The following is an 18,330-nucleotide window of genomic DNA, read 5'->3' as shown; positions in this document are numbered from 1 at the left end:
GTCGGCAGGGGTATATATCCAGCGCCATGGTGGCACCACTCCAGGGGGCGACCTGCCGACCCATTGGAGTTGCTAGGGTAAAAATCTTCCGATGAGCGTGCATGCACGGCGCGCACACCCAACTGGAATGGATATGAGCAACACATCTCGAAGAACAACAGTTACAAATGTGAGTAACCGTCTTTTACACTAGGTTACACAAAGTGTTTAACATGGAGGAACATTGGTTCATTGAGGCCTGAGCAGGAGGGCTTCATCGGCACTCGTGATCATCCACCCTCCCGAGTTACCTAGGGTTATGCCTAGTGACACCAACATGACAATATTGTAATAGTACTGGTGAATTCTCGAATATGTGATATTTTATGCTGTCTTTTATAAAACTATTGTGTAACAGTAAACTTTTATATTTTGTCATGTGAAGATTTTACCTCTGAAATTAATTAATGATTTATCCATACATATCTGTAATATTTATAATATGATTCCGAGTTGTCAGTGTCTCCATCATTATTTTATTTGTTTTTGTTTTCTCAACCTAGATTTTGAAGAAGCTCCATCTGTAAATCCTTCCAGTGTAGATGGGAATGTTGATTCTGAAGCAGAAAAAGAATCTCTAGTCGTTGACAGCAAGCAGATGGTCCCTAGTAAAGCACTGCTTTCAACTGCTCTTGATGAATATGAGTTTAAAGATGATGAGGAAGATGAAATAAAAATGATTGATGACAAACGTATTCTTAGAAAGGATCTAAGAAAAGAGGATGAGTCTGAAATAGAAAAGAATAATTTATTTGTGAAACAGGAAAAAGTTGTTTTTCCAAAATCATTTAAAAGTAAAAAACCATCTAGAGTTTTGTACTCAAGTTCTGAAAGTTCAGATGAAGAAATTCTTCAAGATAAGAAGACTGTTTCTCCTCCTTGTTCTATCACAGAAACTGCAAACTCTGATATAAGAACGAAAAAAGAATATATTGTCTCAAATGACCACAAGCAAAAAGGGAAAGTTAAAAGGAAGCTAAAAAATCAGAGCAAAAATAAAGAGAATCAAGAATTAAAGCAAGAAAAGGAAAATACTAGAGTGACGAATGTAGTTAGTTCTGGACTAGATTCTTTAGACAAAGCTAGAGAGGAGGAGATGTTTAAAAAATCTTTTAGCCCGAAAGAAGAGTCGTCTTTACCCTTATTTCATATTACTGCTAGCAAATCTCCTAAACATCCTTGTGGATTAAGTGAAAAGCAGTCAACACCACAAAAGCAAGAAAACACTAAAACATGCTTATCACCAGGAGGTTCTGAAATATCATTACAATCTGAAGTAGTTAGGTATGATCATAATACAGATTCTGAATATCTAGTGGAAAGCTCTAGTGGCAAATCTTGCAAACACAAAGAAAAAAGCAAGCATCAGAAAGATTTGCATTTAGAATTGAGTGAAAAATCTAGTCCTAAAATTAAAGAGGAAGAAAATAGTTCAGCCTTTGAGAATTCAGAATGTATGCTGAAAAAAATCGACAAGGAAGGTAAAACACTTAAAAAGCATAAACTGAAGCATAAAGAAAGAGAAAAGGACAAGCACAAAAAAGAACAGGATGGGGAAAAGGAAAAACACAAACACAAAGATAGTGCAAAAGAGGTACAAAGAAATATTGAGTTTGATAGAGAATTTTGGAAAGAGAACTTTTTTAAAAGTGATGAAACTGAAGATATATTAAATATGGACCATGAATCTCTTCCTTCAGAGAGAAAATCAAAGCTGGAAAAAAGTATGGTGAAAGAAGATAAATCAGTAAAAGAGAAACACATCCAGAAAGAGAGAAGTATTAAAGATGAGAGAGAAAAAGAAAAAAACCGAAAGGAAAATGAGAAATTATTTAAGGATGAAAAAGTGAAAGATAAAAAAGAAGAAAAAGAGAACATATTCACAGATAAAGAAACAGAATTGTTCTGTTCAGCTGTAGGTACTAAAGATGAGCCAGCTAGTATGCATTTAGTAGAAAAAGAAGCAGATACTGAAAAGCAGGAAAAAAACATCAGAGAAAAAGCTGAGAGGCGAACCTCAGTTAAAGAAAAGGACATTGAGAAGGTAGAAAGAAAAAATGTAGATAAAGAGAAAAAGATAAAACATGACTATAAGCCAGAGAGAGAGAAAGCAGAGCTAAATGAAAGTATAGACAAAGCAAAGGAAAAAACAAATTCCCAGCAAGTAGATAAATGTTATAAAGAAAATGATAAGATAAAAAATGTTAGTACTATTAAAAAACTTGATGACAAAGAAAGAAACAAAGAAAAAGTTGATAAAAAACATGACAAAGAAAAGATTGACAAAGACAGACACCTGCCTGAAAGCAAAGAAAAATATTGCATTGAGAGAAGGGTCAAGCTATCAGAAAAAGAAAGTGAGTATAGTAAACCAGAAAAAGGCAAAAATAAAGACAAAGAAAAGGAGGCTGAGAAAAAGGAAAAGTCCAGAGATAAAGACAGCTTAACAGTAGCAAACTCAAAGCACATGCAAGAAGAGAGGAAATGTAATATTACAGATAGTAGTAAAGCATTGCATGAAAAATTATTGTCCTTGAAAGAGAAACCAAAAGATGAATTGCTGAAAACTCCAGATGGTAGAGAGAAAGATAAAAAGGATAAAGACATAGATCGATACAAAGAACGAGACAAACACAAAGATAAAATGCAGCAAAATAATTTTCCTAAACTAAAACTTGAATCTGAAAAACTTAAGCCTAAACCATCATCAGCACCAAAAGATACTCGACCTAAAGAAAAGAGATTAGTGAATGATGATTTAATGCAAACTAGTTTCGAAAGAATGCTTAGCCTTAAAGATCTGGAAATTGAACAGTGGCATAGGAAACATAAAGAAAAAATAAAACAAAAAGAGAAGGAAAGATTAAGGAATCGGTCCTGTTTAGAACTTAACAAGATAAAAGATAAAGAAAAAACAAAACATTCACTAACTGAATCAAAAAACAAAGAGCTGATTCGTTCAAAAAGCTCAGAATTGTCAGACATTTACATGAAAGAGAAGCAGCTGAAGGATGCTACAAGTAGTAGATCCCAATCTGTAGACATAAAGAACGTAACAAATTCTGGAAAGTCATTATTAGTTTTAGATAACAACTTAAATAGATCTCCTAGATCAGAAAGTGAAAAGACAGGTCTAAGCTCCAGGTCAGTGTCAATGGTTTCAGTTGCTAGTTCAGAAGATTCTTGCCATACTACAGTAGTAACTACTCCAAGACCCATAATTGAATATGATTCAGACTTTATGCTAGAAGGTTCTGATTCCCAAATGTCCTTTTCACAATCACCATTTTTGGCCAAATCTCCGGCCCTTCTTGAAAGGGAGACTGATAGCCTAGCAGAGTTGCCAGAGCGCATTAAACCTCCTTTTGCAAACAGACTTCCACCAGCCTATATTAGATCAGCTTCTGTTGAAGATGTTAAAGTGGTTTTAAATGACTGTAGACCTGTTGTAGAAGTGCGAAGATGCAGTATGCCTTGTGTTATTTCTGAAAACACAAAACAGCCTCGAACATCTGAAGAAAATACTCAGAGTGCTCTACTAGTAGTTCCAAGTCATACTTGCACTTCTCCCAAACCAGAAGTATCTTCTTGTAGTTTGCCTGAAAGGGATTTTCAAAGTAGTATGTCTGGTTTACATTCCAATTTTACATCTTCTCCAACTAAAACTGGTAGCAACAAGCATGTTACACTGGATACAAATGTTGTTAAAAATACTGCTCAGCTGAGCCCTTCCGAAGAAATTCATATGCATCTAGAGCCATATAGTCAAAGTGGTCTGAATCAGCTACCTAAACCATGGGATGTGCCTTTTGACAGACTTAATTCATTAAGTAATGGATCCAACTGCTCAGGTTATGGAACGTCAGAGCAAGATACTAGCACTGTCATAGCATTGCATGATTCTGAAAACAGGACATTAAAAGAGCAGAAACTGTCTGAATTTTTACCTCAACACACTGAAATTATGGGAAATTCCAGTTTTCAGGAATCTACATCATTTTTGCCTCCCCAGTCACCCTGCTCTACATCTTTTTTGCCTTCACAGTCACCCTGCTCTTTGCATATCCAGCCACTCCCAGATATAGAGTGTATGTCTAAACACACATCTTTACCAGGTATTAGCAATCAAGAGCCAATATTTGTACAACAGCAACAAAATCTAGTTAAAACTACCAGTTCTGTTTTGGACACAGACACAAATAATACAAGAGAAGCTGAAAACACTTTGTTCCCATCAAATATTAAAAAGGCCAATCTGCTTATCACTGTATATCCTGAAAGTGTCACTAAGGGTATTTCACAGAATTTTGGAAGAGCTAATACTCTATCTACATTACTGTCAGAAAAGGATTTTACTGCAGATGATGCTTGTTCACAACTAAATACAAATTCTTATGCGTTGAGTAAAATTATTTACAAGAATTCTCATGCTGATGAAGTAGATAGTAGCACAGCTAACACTCAAGAAATCCAAAATGAAAAAGCCCAACTAGAAAATTTGGTTTCAGCACATTTAGATAATAGTAGAGCTGACACTGATCTATGTGAACTAAATGCAGGACTACCAAAAGGAATTATAAATGAATCAGCTAATAAAAATAGTTGCACTATAGATGGCGGAGAAAATATTTCAACACATGACCCGCCACAGTACCCATTGTCCAATTTGGAAGATAATTCACAGCAGACTGCACAAGAAATAGTACATAAATACAGTCAGACGGTTAAACTAGAAGTAGAAGAAACTGTTGAGGATAATAAAACAGAACAGCAAGAAGTTCCTCAAAGAATTACTAGAAATAGAGCAAATATGCTTGCTAGTCAGAGTAAACAGAATTCTATTGGTTGCACACAAACATCAGAAAAAGACTCTGAATCAGCTGCATCTATGAAAGGAAGGATAAGATTAATTGAGGAAGATGATGCTCAAGTACACCATCCACGCAAAAGAAAGGTGTCACGTGTGCCTCAGCCTGTACAAGTGAATCCCTCTTTACTGCAAGCTAAGGAGAAAACCCAGCAGTCTCTGGCAGCTATTGTAGATTCTCTGAAACTCGAAGAGATTCAGCCATACAGTTCAGAGAGAGCAAATCCATATTTTGAATACTTGCATATAAGGCGAAAAATAGAAGAGAAACGTAAATTATTGTGTAGTGTTATTCCTCAGGCACCTCAGTATTATGATGAATATGTGACCTTCAATGGATCATACCTACTGGATGGCAACCCCTTGAGCAAGATATGCATTCCAACTGTAAGTAACAAGATCTTTTGGTGTGTATTCAATGAATGGCATGTTTTCATCTCACTGTATATCTTTCATATTCTTGTCAGTTCACTTGAGCACATTTGAAAATTTTATCCCTGGTTCTGGCATGTTGGGCAGAGAACATTTGCTGAAAAGCATAAGCTGACCAATTTTGACTTACGGTATTGTGGGTACTGCCCCTCAGTGCACATGGTTTCCTCTGCATAAGCAACAAGGAGTGGTATCACAGCAATCACCATAATAGAAGATAGACGATAATATGTGGAAGATATATGTAAAAGGTATGCACAGAAAAATGTTTCTAATATTATTTAAAAGACTTCTTCAGTTTAAAAGTCCTGCTAAGTGAAATCAATGCTAAAATTATATTTTCTTTTTTGAGGACCTCAGTTCTCTTCCCCCACCTCCCTTTTTTAAAGTAAATTAAGATTCTTAGAACTGTATCAGTTTTAACAAATTAAGGAGTTGGTAGTAATGCAGGTAGGGAAATTTGTTCTTTAAATGTTACTTTTAACCTGACAGTGCCAGTAATTTAACCATTACTTAAATATTTTAAGCTATTTGGTAGAGTTGAAAGTCAATGGGACTTAGATTCCTAAATAATTTAAGCAGTTCTGAAAACGTTATGCTTTTATCTCTCTGTCAGTTTACTTATAATACTTCTTACCTTACATGTTGAGATACTTAGATGAAGGGCACTAAATAAGTAAAAAAATAGTTGCCAAAAATGTGGTTGCAGTTGATTCAAAGTCCTTCATAGTTCTTTTGAATACAAGAAATATTTGTAATAGCTACATATAATTATTTTTGCTAATGTTAAACTCTACTGATTATGTAATTTATAAAAAAATAATTAGAGATTGTACCAAAAAGCACAAAGAATTGAATATCATTAATGACCTTAACGTGAGATGAGAAGCATAGTTTACCAAATTTATTTCTATGAAGTGTTGAGAGACTCAAATATAGGCAGATTACACCCATTGCCCAGAGAAGTAAAAAAAAAATGTAAAGACTTCAGCTGTAAGAAGCTCTGAAATCATAGTTATATTTCCTGATAAAATGTGTAGAAAATTATGGCCAGATTTTCCTGAGGCTGCCTCCCTTTTTGTTACTTAGTGTGTGCCTGTTTTCTTTACCTTTGTATTGGATTCCAGACACAGACATAAACAGGTAGATGGCTAACTGTAATTTGCACTATTTACTAATATTTGTGCCTGCAATTAATTGTGGCTCCAAAAAGTGCAAATTGTGCTTACAATTGAAGGCTGAGTTGAGGACTGACTGACGAGGTCAGAGACTAAAAATACTAACCTTCCTTTTAATATGGACAAATATCCTTCACTAGTAAGATTGTTTGTCAAATTTACAATCTTTCAATTGTTAGTTTCCTCTTAAGTAGTCACAAGAGATGTTGAAGTTGTAAATTTTCCTACAATTTAGCAACAGTCTATGTTATATACAACATTGTTGTAAACATGCTAGTATAATATAGCTCCCCCAGTTAGTCTTTCCGCTGCTTATTGTTTTGGATCTTGAACTCCTCAGTATCACACAATTATTCTCAATTTATTTATTAGTATATTTCTTAATATTCTGAAAGTGATAGTGGGCTTTATGGTTTCATTTTAAAAAAAATTGTTAGAGGTAAGAAATGATCTAACCTAAAGAGTCTTCGGCCCAAGACTTAAAAGTCTGGTGAACACTGTTCACGAGGTGACCATTACAAGAAATCTCCTGTCAGTTGAAAAATGTTGAGTGAAGTCTCTGTAGTAAACACATTAGATGTGTCAGTGATCCCAGTAAGTCTGGGTAGTTTAGATTGCATTTAAATACATCTAGCTTAGTCTCTCCCAGTTTAGTTTCACATACTACACTTTTTCCTAAAGAGGTGGTTGGGTTTTTTTGGCTTTCTCAGGCCATGGCTACACTGGCGCTTTACAGTGGTGAAAAAAACACCCCCCTGAGTGCTGCAAGATACAGCACTGTAAAGCCTCAGTGTAAACAGTGCTCTCCCAGCGCTGCAAGCTACACCCGTAGAGGATGTGGAGTACGTGCAGCGCTGGGAGAGCTCTCTCCCAGTGCTGGCGCTGCGACCACACTCGAAACTTCAAAGCGCTGCCGTGGCAGCACTTTGAAGTGCAAGTGTAGCCATACCCTCAGAGGTTAATTCTCAGGGATGATTGGTTTATCCATCTTTGACTGGAAGATTCATGTTCTAAACCTATTAATGGCCTCTTGGCTTCTCAAGGCTACTTTTAGAGCTTCATGAGGTCTTTCTATCTTACATGTTTGCCTTCATGACAGAGAGAGTGGGGGAGATAAGAGTTAAAATTTTGATTATTCCACCAGTAAAGTTCATATGTTTGATGGTGCCCCTTGTGTGTCCTTTGCAGAGAAGGCACCTTCCTGTGAGCAGTATTCTTCTCCATGGGATTTTCTCCTCTGCAGCCCATTTAGCATGAAATCATAAATGGGAAGGACCCCCCAACCCCATGGTTCTCCCAGCTCTACTTCTGCCTCATACGCGTCTCAGTTTGGCTTTTGCTAAGGCCAGAATGTATAGAAGCTGGATATTTGGAAGTCTCTTTGCTGATGGACCCAAGGCCATCCTTAGGATTTATGGGGCCCTATGCAGTATTACTAAACTGGTACCTCTATGCCTGACAGCAGCCCGGGCTCGCATGTCTATTTTAGATAAGGGTAGTCTTTTGAAGGATTTATTTAAAAAAACTATATGTCTGAAGATCCAAGCATTTAAGGCTAAAAATGAATACTCAGATTGTGCATCTAAAAATCTATGCAAGGATTTTTTTAGAGATGTGATTTTTGTAATCTTCAGCAACACACAAATGAAATATTTTTAAAGCAAATTTTAAACTAAGGTCCTGTAGACTAACATGTTCTGAGTAAATATTACAGTAATGCACAACTGTTTTTGTCAGCAAATTCAGAAACTGACAGCATATACCTGGGGGTTGGCAAATCCCTGTTAAATGGCTTCATTACCACTTAAATGGCTCTTTAACAGTTTCAATGTTGTGCTAATAGGTCTGGCAGGCTGGAAGGCTTTTTCACTTTTAAGTACTAGATCCCCTCTGGAGGAAGACTCGCCAGGCTGCAATAGCCAGCTGTAGTGGGAGCCTGAAGGAAGGGTCAGAACAGGGATAGAAAGAGATGGGTGGGTGGACACTAAGACCCAGGGGTGCCCCAAATTTTCAGGTGCCTTATGCAGCAGCGTATGCTGTGTATGCCTAACGAGGGCCCTGGATGGACCCACTCTTTATTAAAATGGGGGGGAGGGAAAGCTCAGTGGTTTGAGCATTAGCCTGCTAAACCCAGGGTTATGAGTTCAATCCTTGAGGGGGCCATTTAGGGATCTGGGGCAAAAATCTGTCTGGGGATTGGTCCTGCTTTGAGCAGCAGGTTGGACTAGATGACCTCCTGCAGTCCCTTCCAACCCTGATATTCTATGATTCTAAGGCTGTACTAGCATTCATTTTTTCCTCCCTCTCTGTCTCCAACAGCATGGGACCAGATGAAGTCATAGTCAGAATTTCTCAACTGCGCACCCACTGCACATTTTCCTGTCTTTTTTTTTAAAACTTCCAGATTTAAAGGGGCTGTTCCCTGGGCATCCTCCCTAAGTCCTTTTCCAGTTCTGAGGAACATGAGTTTTCATCAGGCAAGGATAGACAAAGAACCTGGAGGATGAGGATAAAGAGCCTTCTGTTCCATCTCAGGAGTCTGGTGACTTGAATGCTCTTATGCAAAACCTGTCTTTCCCCAAGACCATACATAGTTGTTATAATTCACCAAACAGTTCTTTGAGACTAAAGGTCCCTTTAGGCAAAAATATATAACCTCTTTTGATCTGAGTTTTGCCTCACATTAATCTATATATGCTATTTAGAAGTACACCTTATTTTCATTTTTATGATGTTTTTAACATTATCTATAAATATATCAACATGAAGCCACCACTGTCAACTCTTTTCACCCTCATAACAGTTTGTGTGATGGACCGCAGTCTGCAGAGGACTTTTAACAACATTTTCTCTGTGTGTCGGTCAGAGACAGACACATCGAACATCCTATAGCTTATGGCAGCACTTCCCAAACTTTTTACTAAGGCAATCAATGAACTGCATTTTTTCTTTCTTTGCAACCCACCATTACATATATGCATCCTCAGCTTTGGCACCACAAACCGAATCCCAGCCTGTGATGGAGACAAGGCCCCAAGAGGGAGGGCCAGGAGGTTGGAGAGCTAGCTGCCCACACTCACCCCACAGTGGCAGCGTCTGTCCTGTGCGGGTAGGCTCAATTCCCTTCTCTGGGCATTGAGACCTGGTGCAGCCTATAGCCGTGCCAAACGTGAGCAACACTGCAACCCTGGGCACCAGGTTGCAATGCCTGGAGCTGGGTAGACAAGCACAGCCCCATGGAAGAGGAGCCGCCAATGCAGAGTGGATGCAGGACAGGCTCGCTCTCCAGCATGCCCACCCCCCCCTTCCCCAAGAGTCTCCCTGCATACCAGGCTGGGAAAAGTGTATGTTTGCCTAGGCCAGGGTGCAGAGATAGGTTAATCCAGCCCTGGATGTGGTGACCAATGGAGAACCTTCTTGTGACCCAAGTGGAAGCATGAACCATTTCTTGTGCTCTTGCTGAAGCTGAACATCTTGCTGACTTGGCACCAGAGGGCTGTGTTCCTCTGGCCAGCTAGCAGCATGCTGGATGCAGTGAATCTTCTTAGTGCTGTCCATGCTAATACGCAAGAGGGTTAACTATGTTTCCAGCTGAGCAGTCTTTATGGAAGGATGACATGCTGAGCAGCTGCATTTGAACCAGAAGGTTGTTCTGGTTCCTGGGAAGCAACTAGGATGGAAGGGCTAGGAAACGCAGCCCCAAGGGATTGTGGGATAGCATTGGTGGACTCTCCCTGTTTGAGTCTGGCAATCCGGACTTGAACTATGTCAACATTATAGAATGCCTGGGCTTTGATCCATATCACAGTGGGACTCAGTCTCTGACCCGCCTCTCCCAGCAGTGCCCGAGTTCAGAGAGAGTTCCTGGCCTGAGTCAAACTATTCTGTGTAAACAGAAGCTGGGCTTGGGCTTAAACATGAGTCAGACCCTGGATTTAGCATGCTTTGTAGGCATGCCCAGTGCTGCCAGGATTTCACCCTGAGTTTTAAGAGAGAAACATGTTTTGTTTCCTCTGCCCTGGGTTACACACTAGATGACGTTACTTAAAATTGGACTGGACCCAGTCAAATGAGGATGCATGATAAACCTTGAAAGGATATATATTCATGAAAAAAAGAAAGATGGGTTTTTCTTATCACTACCGAGACTCAGGTTCAGATCTTTCTTCCTAGGCCTGTAGCTCCTGGGAACATTGCAGAGGGAATGAATTTACAACTCAGCAGCAGCCTCAATCCTCTCGCCACCCTATGAGTGGTCTTTGGGCACCAAATGTAGTCATATCCAGTGCTCAACAAAAGGAAGGTTTTTTCTTAAAAAAAAGAAAAGGCAGGACATTGAAGCGTTCTGAGGAAATAGTCTGTAGTGTGTATATTTATTTAATCCTTTATTTCTTTGTTACTCAGGGGGAGGGGGATTTCAGTTGCTATTTAAAACAGATGTTCTGTTGTCAAACCATAGCTAACCACTGTAATAGAAAAAGTTATGTGATTGAAATCCGTTGCAGAGTGTCACCTGAGTTTTGAATAATTAAGTTGTTTTAATTCACAGTTTTATGGTGCCACCTGCTGTTTGTTTAACATTCTTCTTAAGAAGTCTTTATGTGTAGTTATAATGCACCTGAAGTCTGATAATGTGGACTAGTGAAGATTTATTAACAAATATTAGATGAAGTAACATTTTTCTTCCCTTTTAGTTATTCGTATGAAAGTCACTATGCTGAGTATTCATTTTTTAAAAAAGCAGTACTTAGTGGTATGAAAAAATAATTTTTTTCCTATGTGCAATATCAGTTTCACAGAGGCAGAGTTGTCATGTATGCTGTGGGGAATTTATTTAAATTTGGTTTCAGGATATTTTTCTTTCCTGTCTATTTTTATTTTTACTGTGAAATTACATATTGTATGTGAATGGGGGGGGCTTATTGTATGTGAATGCGGGGGAGGGTTTAAAAAAGGTAAAAGCTTCAGGTTGTTCAAGATAATGTGAACACTTGTCCATTTTGATTTTTTTTATTTTATTTTAAGAGCGAACTTGCATATCTGGATAAACTTGAATAAAAATATCTGTAGGCAAAGCAAGTTTACTTTGCCTCTAACTGTCACTATTCCTCCATTAGAAAAGATACTTATATTTTTTAAAAAGATCTTCTGCTTCATTTTTCAGTAAAGTGTCTGACATAAGACTGGGGCTATAGTCATTTCTGTATAATGAAAAAGGAGATAATATGCTGTTGGCAAAAAAACCAAAAACAAATAAAACTGATAGACTCAGCCAGACTCACACTGACTACCCTGGAGGCAGACAATCCAGTCCGAATCCCAGAAGTATATAGTCCATGAAGTGCATGGAAAATTCCTCACAGTAAGAAGTACTCCAAGTAAAATCAGCCTAGATTCTTCATTTTGTTTGTGTCAGTGTGGATCCCACTGTAGGTGCACGTGCACCTCATGCATGTGAAATCAAAGCCTTTTGAGTAGTATGACTGGGGCTGTGCCTCCTCATGCTGCCATGAAAGGGCATAAAGGGCAGAGCAATTGCGACCCTACTTCAGTTCCCTCTTACTGCCCATGGCAATGAGACAAAACCCAGCGAGTGGTACTTTCTTCACAACTTCAAAATTCATTTTTTTCACAAATCTTATAAGAACTACTATTACTATTTCACAAACCCCAAAATTTGATGTTTCCAAAGAGAGGCAAAACTTTCCAGTAAGTTCTCTGTAGAGCAGTATGAGGCACTTTGTGCTAACTGCCATACCTTCTGGCATACTCAGAACTGTCAGGATTCAAACCCTACCCCCCCGTGACAGCCTCATCCCCCTTACTGACGGACATAGTCTAAGACTACTCTGATTAGGGGAAAGCCACATCCTGGACTGGTGCTCGGTGTGCAGGTCTTCAAAAAAAAACTACTGCTAAAACAGTCCATGTGGACCACTTCCGACCCTAAGGAAGCAATAACTGCCGGATCAGAACCAAAGAAATTCTCATTATTGAGCATGCCTTCAAGGAGGCACCATGATCTGGTGAGAAAAAATGCATCAGTGAGGATGCCAACAATATTGGCACTGACAGCCTTGATACCGATGACAAAAGCCTGGGCACCAGCCTCAGGACTGATAGATCTCATACCTATGCCCTGGCACTGAAAAGCAACAGAGAGGCAGGACAGGACAGAACATAAGCATGGCTCCAAACACCACATGGGATAATCTTGCAAGGAGGGCATAAACACCAGTCCTCCAGAGGTAAAACCTGCAAGTCATCCACTGCTTCTAAGACTGGAAATGCAACACAGGTTGCTGATATGGCACACAGAAGAGTAACAACTTGACACTGACATCAGTACTAATGGCCAAGCCCATCAGGGTCTGGAGATACATCCTAGTGGAGTAGCTGATGTCCTTTGCTGAAACATCCTGGCTCAGAGGCTACACTATTCTAAGGTACTGTCTTTCGAGAGAGAATACTTCCAATCCACTAGATTTTGCTGACATCAAGCAGAGACACCCTCCTCCCGCCCCCACGTCAGAAAGTGACCCTAAGGAGGATACCAGAGGCTGCTCAGTTAGGATCCTCCCCTCAAGCAAGATGTGAATGGCACTGCAGTGACCTGCCTTGACCTGGCCAGTAACCTTACAACATGCCATATTGGCCTTACTAGAGAGCATGTCCCAGAGCTTATCCCCCTCTCACACATCAAGGAAAAAAGCGAGTTCTCTCTCTCTTTCAAGTGTCAGAGGGGTAGCCATGTTGTAGCCTTGCAGCACTGGAAGATTTTGTTAAATACTACTTTTCTTTAGATTTAACCAGCTATACTGCAATGATTGCCTGGTACCTCCCTGAAATAAGAGGTGTAGAAAAATGGAGGAATTTTGAAAGGGAAATTGGGTTGTTAGAAGGTCACCAGCTCCCTTCTGTGCACTTGGTTCAGATGAAGCCCTAGAACATAAAAACAGAGCAACAAAAGTGAAGGGTGTGTAGAGCGGGCATAACGCAGTATCCAAAGGCTCTTTCACAGTTTTTCCTGACAAATCCAGAACTCTGTTCATCAAGTTTTGAATGAAACATTAAGCCTAAGCATGGCTGGGATGTAAAGTGGTGTCATTGGTCATGTCACACATGATGAAGCAGGACATCAGTTTCTGTGAGCAGCTTGAGGAACAGCAAGAACCTCTGTCCTCTCCCAAAGAATCATCATTGTTGCCAGATGAGGCAGTGACACCAGCCCCAACAATACTGAACTCCATATGCCTTGCCAGGATTCCACTCTCAACCAACAGGGGTATACTCAAGCCAGTAAAGGCACTCTGATTGATTGTCTCAGGCCACTCTTCCTCCCACATCCAAACAAGTGGAAAGAGATACTCAGGTGCCTCTAAAGGTTTTCAGACATTTATATTTCTAACCAAATCCAAGAACTCTGGTGTTATCAATTGTGCAAGAGAAATCCAGGTCCACAAAAGACACCCCAAGGAAAAAAGACACTAATTAAACAAGAACTCTTCAGGTGCAAGGTGTATTCCGTTGCCTCATTACAGCTCCAGATAGTTTGCAGTCAGGCCCTGTTCACAAAATTTAACTTCCTCACCTGGGAAGGAGTCACACCCTTTCTGTCCAAGATTGCACAGAAGAATAGGGAAGAACTAAAAGACACAAAAAAAGAGGGCCAGATGGTCACAGAAAGGCATTATGAGTGGCCATGGATGCATCCAATATAGCTATGAGATTAATGGCCACAACTGTCGCCATGATACTGACCTCATGGATGCTAGCAGCCGCTTTTCCAAGGAGGTACAGTTCACCATCGAGGACTGCCATTTGAAGAGATGGGACTCTTTAGCAACAGAACAGATGAAGAGCACCATTTGCCTAAAAATTCAAGAGCCACTCTGAGATAATTAGAGAATTATACACTGTCTTCCTTTTGAAAGCTTGTGATAAATGTTGGAATTTTGTATATAAGACTCAGGGTACCTACCTACTTTGTATGGCCACCCATTGGATGGAACATGGTGGGGTGGTGGTGTTCTCCTTCCTGGGACAAGGGAGATAAGGATGGGGGTTGAATTATGTAAAATGTCTGGATTGGAACCAGATTAACAAGGACTTGCTGGAATCTACACACGATGTGAATGGAAGACCCTACATTGACAATGGAAGAGCCAAGAACTTGTCCATTAACACTTAATGAATGGGACAGCCAAGAGCAGGCTACTTCCTTCAGTTCTCTGAAGGAAGCTGAGTAAAAAGACTGCAACTGGAAACAAAGGTTTGAAGTGTCATGGGGACTCTTTTAAGGTTCATGCAGCGATCAGAGACTCACATATAGGGACAGAGAGTGAAGATGGACCTCAGAGAATCATGGCATGGCATGGCATAGCCATTGCTTCAACCAATATGGGTGCTGTCTTAAACCTGGCTTTTCCCTAACTTAATGCTAATCTAATGACTTTCTGATGCTGTATTCCAACTGACTAATCAATGCTACTTTGCTTCGAAAAGGCTGTTCTCTGTCACTGCAATACTTACTCAGTTGCATTGCTCCCTCAGAAGGTGGATTTGCTGTAGGAGCTCTCTGGGGGTGCTGGAGCCCAAAGGCCAAATCACAGAATCATTGAGGCTGTGTGGATGGACCCTGGTAATCTGGCACAGTAAAGGGATTACTCCCAGGAGACTGAAGGCTGGGGCGTAGCACCAACCTGGTAAATCTGTGATAAAGCCATACAAATATCAATTCCAAAAGAGGGAAAGGACACCATCCTATTCGTAGGACTCACAGTCCAGGTACCCACCAAGAAAAAGACTTTGGTGCTTCAGGAGGCTCCCATCATTATCCTCTTCAAGATGCAGAATGTTTGACTCTAGTGTCGGGAGTTACAGTGGAGCCAGTCCCAGACCCTGTCACAACCTTCAGGAACCACCTTGCCCCTTTCTGACAAATGGACACAAACATCGTCATTAGTGGCTACTCCATCCCAGCAGGAGATGGTGGTGTGCCTAAAATATTCCCAGCTAGGCCTCCTGGTGAACTTCAAAAAATGATCTCATATCTCATCACAGATAGAGTTTATAGGAGCTGGAATTGACTCCACATTGCTCAGGGCATACCTGATCAAAGACAGGTTCCTGGTTTTGTAGTTGCCATTACTCAAGATGGAATCGAACCTGACTAAGACAGTATGGACTTATGTTGGGCTGTTAGGCCATAGGTGAGCCTGCATTTATGTGACATCATTTGCCAGACTTCATCTGCAGTTTTTACAACTCTAGTTCAGGTCAATGTATTACCTGGCAAGGTATCAGATGAACAAGAAGGTCTTAGTGCCACCTCAAGTAATTGCAAAACTGAGATAAATAGTGAGAATCCAAGACTGTAAAAGGAGTACCACCATTCTCTGGCCTTTCCTTGACAATGACATTAATTATGGACACATCAGGGACAGGTTGGGGAGGCCACCTGAACCATCTACCTGGTCCAAGTGCAAGGTACCTGGTCCAGAAAAGATACGAAACTTCACATAAATGTCCTGGAACTCAGAACCATCAGGCTAATCTGTATGGCATTCCTTCCTGTTCTTCAAAATTCCATGGTGCAGATCCTGATGTCAAAACATGTACAATGCACTGTGTATTCAAGCAGGGAGGCACTTGCTCATCACCCTTCTAGCTATCAAGCTCTGGACATGATGCCACCAACATGGGATAACTCCAATGGCTCTTCACCTCCCAGAACTTAGTAACAATCTGGAGGACTTCCTGGCAGATAATCTGTTACAAATGACAATTGCTCCCTGTGGATTCCATCATAGAGCCAATCTTCCATCCTTGGGGGGCTCCTGTGATAGGCCTGTTTTGCCACCAGGGATGCCGAGTATCTGAACTTTTGTCCCTGGGGGGTCATGAGCCTGAGACAACTACTAGGCACCTTCCTTCTGTAATGGAATCAAGACCTCCTATATCTCTTTCTGCTGATTCCACTGATCCCCAGAGTAATATTTAAAATGAAATGAGTCAGCGCCATGATCATCCTCGTAGCTCCCGACTGGCCATGGCAGTCTTACTTGACTGAGCTGCTAAAGTTGTCTGTTCAACTACCTATCCAGCTCTCAGACTGCCTAGATGTGATTTCACAACACCACAGTCAGATACTCTATCAAGACCTAAAGTCACTGCATCTGAAGGCACATGGATTTTGGTTGGGTGAGACTCACGGACAGAAACTATTCCCCACAGGTCCAAGGGATCCTGATACAGAGCAGAAAGACTTATTAAAATGGAAGAGATTCTCTGTATGGACAGCTTAACATAGCCTGGGCCTAGTGCAGACTATGATACTGAAGATCCTTGAATGCTTATTGTACTTAAAACATCCTGGCCTTTTATTCAGATTCATTAAGGTTCACCTTACAGCAGTCTCAGAGTGTTATCCGCCTGTATAGTCATCCTCTCACCTGACAGTATCAGGTCAGAGAACCTCCTCCTACTGGGACCACAGTATCATCCTTCCAAGGCTTATGGAGGCTCCCTTCAAACCTCCTTTCAGAATGCGCCTTATATCATCTCACTCCAAAGACAGCCTTTCTAGTTGCCATCAACTTGGCCAGGAGAGTGAGTGAACCTCAATCACTATTGACTGAACCTCCTTACGCAGCATTTCATAGGAACAAAGTGATACTGAAACCTCACTGTAAATTCATCCCCAAGGTCTCAGAATTCTACCTGAATCAGCTGATTAACGGTCATGTTCCCAAAGCCCCACTCCATACCAGGAGAGAAGTTATATACTCTGGATGTTTCCATAGCCTTATTTTATTATACTGTCTGAACCAAACTGTTCAGACTGGCTTCTCATTTATCTCTGATGGCTATTCTAAAGGTCAGGCCATCTCCTCACAGAGAATATATAAGTACTGTAGATAAACAATATATCATATGTTAGCAGTTGGCCAGTGTACGTATCCCACTGAACCTAAAGAGACACTCCACGACAGCTCAAGCAACATTCTCTGTCTGCTTTAAAAATATGCTAAAATCTGCAAAGTGGTGATGTGGAGTAACATGTCAAACATTATGCATTGTACTTAGCCGCTAGATCAGGTACAAATTCCAGACAGCAGTCCTTCAATCTTTTGACAGAATTCAGTTCAAACTCCTCATTACCACCATCCTGAGGGGATACTGCTTGTAAGTCACCTACAGTGGATCCACGCTTACACATACTTGAAGAAAGAATAGTTACTTACCCTGTAGTAACTGATTCTTCATGTTTTGTCAGCATAGATCCTGTGACCTGCCCTCCATCCCCACTTTTGGAGTTCTCAGCTGACAGTCTTTGAATTATAAGAGAACTGAGGGAAACTCGCAGCCTTTCTGCCTTTTATACCCTTGCACAGGAGAGCGAGGAGGCAGAGTGCCCATGTGTGGCCTGATAGATTCTGCTACTCAAAAGGATCCGATATCATGTGCATGAGGTACAAGTGCCCCTATAGTAAGATCCACGCTGACTACATCTTGAAGAACCACAATTATTGTTGGGTAAGTAACTGTTCTGTATCAACCATATAGAATAGTTCCAGTTCTTGGGTCTTTGTGTATGCTACTATAATGAGAAAAAACACTTCTTTTTTTTTTAAATACCTCCATGAATGCCTTGGTGTACTTATTTATAGTATCTTAGATTGTAAAGCCAGACTATACTGGGGAGTTTAAAAATTCACTATATTTACTGTGAGATTCTTGGCATGTTAGAGAATATAATTTTGAGTGTCTGGAATTTCCCTTGTTTGTTAAGCAGGATTTAAGATCTCCTTT

General features: G+C 40.3%; 1 protein-coding gene across 4 annotated transcripts in view; it reads left to right on the top strand.

Moving 5' to 3' along the window:
- Positions 1-18,330, top strand: part of ANKRD12 (ankyrin repeat domain 12) — a 128,471-nt gene that overhangs the window by 96,978 nt on the left and 13,163 nt on the right. For all 4 annotated transcript variants that reach the window (XM_050942090.1, XM_050942088.1, XM_050942089.1 and 1 more), the window contains one exon: positions 543-5,293. In XM_050942090.1, the coding sequence (XP_050798047.1) occupies positions 543-5,293 (4,751 nt within the window). The remainder of the gene's footprint in view (positions 1-542; positions 5,294-18,330) is intronic.

This window comes from Gopherus flavomarginatus, chromosome 2 (assembly GCF_025201925.1).
Source record: "Gopherus flavomarginatus isolate rGopFla2 chromosome 2, rGopFla2.mat.asm, whole genome shotgun sequence".
Classification (NCBI taxonomy): domain Eukaryota; kingdom Metazoa; phylum Chordata; order Testudines; family Testudinidae; genus Gopherus; species Gopherus flavomarginatus.
This window is presented reverse-complemented; position numbering and strand designations above follow the sequence as displayed.